The sequence below is a fragment of the Microtus ochrogaster genome, chromosome 10, assembly GCF_000317375.1.
Source record: "Microtus ochrogaster isolate Prairie Vole_2 chromosome 10, MicOch1.0, whole genome shotgun sequence".
Lineage (NCBI taxonomy): Eukaryota > Metazoa > Chordata > Mammalia > Rodentia > Cricetidae > Microtus > Microtus ochrogaster.
In genome coordinates, this window is record NC_022016.1 from 49,534 (window position 1) to 54,301 (window position 4,768).

General features: G+C 37.9%; 1 protein-coding gene across 1 annotated transcript in view; it reads left to right on the forward strand.

The window, feature by feature from the left end:
* The first annotated feature begins 64 nt into the window (after positions 1-64).
* LOC106143745 (CDK5 regulatory subunit-associated protein 2-like) overlaps positions 65-4,768 on the forward strand; it is a 13,026-nt gene continuing 8,322 nt past the window's right edge. The window contains exons 1-2 of the mRNA XM_013348215.1: positions 65-131; positions 2,648-2,718. Of these exons, the coding sequence (XP_013203669.1) occupies positions 65-131; positions 2,648-2,718 (138 nt within the window). The remainder of the gene's footprint in view (positions 132-2,647; positions 2,719-4,768) is intronic.

The following is a 4,768-nucleotide window of genomic DNA, read 5'->3' on the forward strand; positions in this document are numbered from 1 at the left end:
AGCACTCTACAGGTTGCATTGCAGACCCCAGACCAATGAGTGGTCCCTACTGGCCACATGGACCATGGTCTTGTGTAGCAGCCTGTGTCTGTATGTCACTGAGGCCCCAGGTGGCAGCACAGGCCACACTGGTGAGTTTAGCTCCAGCATTAGCATGGCCCTCAGACACCAACATGGCCCCAGATTGCGGCCCAGACCCTGGGAATCCAAATGGCTCTCATGGCAACAAGCCACCGATATCAACACAGACCCTAGCTGCAGTAGGGCCTTGGATTTTTTCCCCTTTCTATTTCACCAGTTTCTAGTTTTATATTTATTTTGTCCTTAATTTTGTTTTCCTTAGGTTAATTTTGCTTATTTTCCTGCTTCTGAGCTAAAGGCCTCAATTGTTGACTTGAGACCTTTCTTTCCTAAAGCATTTGGCTTAGAGATTTCCTCCTCAGCATTGCTGTCACTGTGTCCAGCTATTTTTAATACATTATATTTTTGTTTTTGTTTAATTCATAGTGTCTTCTAATTTTCTCCATTACTTCTTCTTTGATCCATGCATGGCTGGCCAGAAGTGTGTTGGTTAAGTTTTTTTTTTTTTTTTTTTTTTACTGTTTCTTTTTAGTTTCTGACTTTTGGTATAATGCCATTATGGTCAGAGAACATAGTTTGGCTTTGGTGTTTTTAAGTATGTTAAGGTTTGTTTTGTGACCTAGAATATCTTGGCAATGTCCCTGCTGACTTGAGTGCCCGGTTAGTGTCTCCTGAATGTAAATAAGTTAGACTTGCTGGTTGATAGTATTGTTTAAAATTCTTATGCATTCTTTCTGACTTTTGTGGATTAATGAGATAGGCATGTTGATATCTCCAACAGTAACAGTTCATGAATCTGACACTGAAGTCCTGGACTTCTGCACACTGGGATCTTTGCTTTTTATCATCATGTCACATCCCTCTTGTTCTTGACTGAATCTTTGTTTTGATGTTATCATAGCTCTCTTGTAGTTAGGGCTCACACACTGTATTTTTTTCTATTCATTTGAAAATATTTTTAACTTTTATTTTTATTTTATGTGCATGGGTGCTTGTATGTCTGTATACCATGTGCATTCAGTGTCTTCAGAGGCCAGAAAAAGGGGATCCCCTGGGACTGGAATTACAGATTATTTTGAGCCACCATGTGGGTGCTGAGCATCAAACCTGGGCTCTCTAGATGAACAACCAGTGCTCTTACTCACTGAATTGTCTCTCCAACCCTCTTTGTTTATTTTTTAACTTACTTCTATTCTTAGGTATATAGAATAAATTTCTTTTTTTAAGCAGTCTTTTTTTTATTTTACATACCAATCCCAGTTTTCCCTTCCTCTCCTCCTCATGCTCCCCCATAAATTCTTGTATATAAGACACAATTTGTTTTTTAAATATTACATTTATTTTGTGTGTGTGTGTGTATGTGTGTGTATGTGTGTGTGTGTATGTGTGTGTGTATGTGTGTGTATGTGTGTGTGTATGTGTGTATGTGTGTGTATGTGTGTGTGTATGTGTGTGTACATGTGTGTGTACATGTGTGTGTGTGTACACGTGTGTGCTACAAGCATGAGTGTGAAGTTCTGAGGACAACTTGTAGGAGTTGTTTTATTCTTTTACCATGTGGGTCCTAGGGTTAGAGATCAGGTTGTCTGACTTGTTAGCTGTCTTATCAGCCCCATAATTGGGTTTAAAATCTGTTCTAACAGCCTCTGTATTTTAACTGGGGTATTTATTTCATCATTTAATGTGCATCAATGTATTTTGACTTAATTTTTTTGACATAAAATTGTAAAAATTTTTCTAATTCTTTATTTTCTTTTCAAATCTCTTTTACAGTTGCTGTGGGACAATGGTTAATACCCTGTTAATTGTATTTTACTAAAATACTGATTGGCTAGTAGTCAGGCAGGAAGTATAGGCAGGGAAACCAGGCAGGAAGTAGAGGCAGGGTGACAAGACCAGGAGAATTCTGGGAAGAGGAAAGTTTAGTCGGCAGTCGTGACCCAGCCACAGAGGAAGTAAGATGTGACTGCCTCGCTGAATAAGGTACCAAGCCATGTGGCTAGAATAGACAAAAATAATGGGCTAATATAAGTTATAAGAGTTAATAGGAAGCCTGAGTTAAAAGGCCAATCAGTTTATAACTAATATAGACCTCTGTGTGATATTCTTTGGGACTTAATGATTGCGGGACCCTGGTAGGACAGAAACTCCGACAACATACAGTATTTGAATACTTTTCATACTTCAATTAAATATATTTGATTAAATTTTAAACAGATCGTTGTATAGTTTATCTTCAAATCCTTAAGGCATTTTAGTGGAGTGGTTGCTTTGGGATGACTTGTCTCTCCCCTCCTCCATCTCTTCTTCCCTCCCTCCCTCACCCTTTATGTCTCCTCACTCCTCTTTTCATTTCACCATAAGTAAGATGTGGAAAATGTGACTATCGCCTTCTCCCGAATTAATTATATTAACACACTTTCACACTTCTATCTAGACTGTTTGGTTTAGATAGTCTTCAGCAGTCACATGTATTTTGAAGAGTTTGCAGGCTTTTCATTTGAATAGTTCTGTAACTGCATGTGCAGATATTAACAATTTACATTCCCTTTCCTTCCACTTCCAGGGCTCTACACTTCATTTGGTATCATTTCCTTTCAGTCTGAAGAACTTCCTCTGTCATTTCCTTTAGAGCAGGTCTGTTGCTGATGAGTCTTCATTTTCTTGCATTTGAGAGTGCCTTGTTTTACCTTCATTCCTTAGTGTTGTTCCTGGATGGAGAGTTTTGCATGACAGTTTCCTTCAGCCTGTAATGCTTCCCATGCCCTGGCCTCTCTAGTTGTGATGGAGAAATCTGCTGCCTTTTGCCCCCCCCACCTTTGCATGTAATATGCTAAATTTCTCATTGTTTTTGTCTTTAGTGTGCACCATTGTCTAGGTGTGAGGGAGGTCCTAAGCCATTTTCCAAATAGAATGCTTTAAATTATTTCTTTGGGTATTTTTTTCCCTGAGACATCTTTTTTCTCTTATTCTTTTAATATTTCAAAAACTATTTCAGAAACTCTGATAAACATTAGAATTTTATCTAATGTTTTATCTCAGAATTTTATTTAGAATTTTATCTCAGCGTTCATATTAATGATTTTCAAGGGGATTTTTTTGGCCTCTTTTCTGTTGGAGTTTTATTGATTTGAATTTGGGCTTGTTTTGTTTTGGGTCTACTCCAAATAGCTAATCTACTGGCTAGTCAAATGGCAATGCTGCTTTCCAATTTACATTTCTATTTGGTTCTCTTTTTAACATCTGTTTGTGTGCTGTTCATTTTCTGATGAATTCATTTCAAGACATACAGCTTTACATTCTTTTGTGGAAGTGGTTTGAGACAGTGTCACTATGTTGCCCAGGCTGTCCAACCTTACTATCCTCCATCATCCACCTCCTGAATAATTACAAGAATGTACTACCATGTCTGGCCCAGGTTTCACATATTTACATAGTCAGATATGTTTACTTTCTCCTCACAGAAACCCATGAGATTGATTTTATTATTCTTACATTAGAGATAAAGAAATAGAGGCTGGGTCTGACTGGAATGTTGTACCTTTTCATCGTCTCTCCTTTTCCCATTTTACTGTCTCCTCTTTTATGCAATCAGTAGTCTGTCCTGTATAATGTATGTCATAATGTTTCTGTTTAACAATACATCTTGCATATAACGTCATTTAAGTACACGAACTGTTCTTTCTCTGTTACATCTTTGTAATACTCTACTGAGTCGACATACCATGATTTACTTAATCATAGACTGTAGGCTTAAGTAATTTAAATTATCCACCTATTATTTGATTTTTAAGAACTCTTTAAAGTTCTTTAAGATACATGCATTTAAACCCCTTTAACACTACATAAGATACATGCTACACATGTGTGAATAGTTCAGTGAATTAACAAAAACTAAATGCCACAGGCAGTCATTATCAATGAATGATAAGAAAGAGTGTTTTTACCACCCAAGAGGAGTCATTGATATTCCCAGTGCCACCCACTTTTCCTCTGCACCAGGTAACTATCATTGTAGACTCATTTTAAGTCTCTTTCTACCAGTGTTTCTCTTATTCCTGACAACAGTTCTGAGGAGAGGAATACCCCCACCCCAACTCTCAGGCAGAGATTTAAAGCATGAAGCAAAGAAGCAGAGTGTGGGGGTGGTAGGAGGACTTTGAAAACATTTAGCTGTTTAAGCATGGCGTTGATGTTTGTTTTGATACAGGAAATTAACTTAGTGTGTAGGTTTTGTCTCCTTGGGGTTAGGCTAGTCTTTTTGTTAGTCTGCTCAGAATGCAGGATCAACGGATCAAAATGTCAGCTATTTCCCATAGTCCATGAGGTCTACTTGGCAGATTAGGTTTCTGGAGTCCCAGCAGGATATGAGCCCAGCTAATTATGTACTATCAGTGTGATCCTTGATCTTGTGTACAATAGGAGCGGTACTTTCACAGTGTAGCTTAAGAGGTGAGGCTCCACATATTAAGATCTATGTCAGTATTTGTTTGCACAATTGGGTCTCAGTAAAAATCACTTTGAGAATAGCCCTGCCCCCTTATTTTGACAAAATTTAAACTTAGAGAAAAGTTGTGATATTATAGATCACTGTCAATTTACCAGTTAACGTCCTACATTTGATGTATTTTCCCTTTTCTCTTCTAGCACTCTTAGTGGCAGATACTACCACACAGCACCCTGTGTA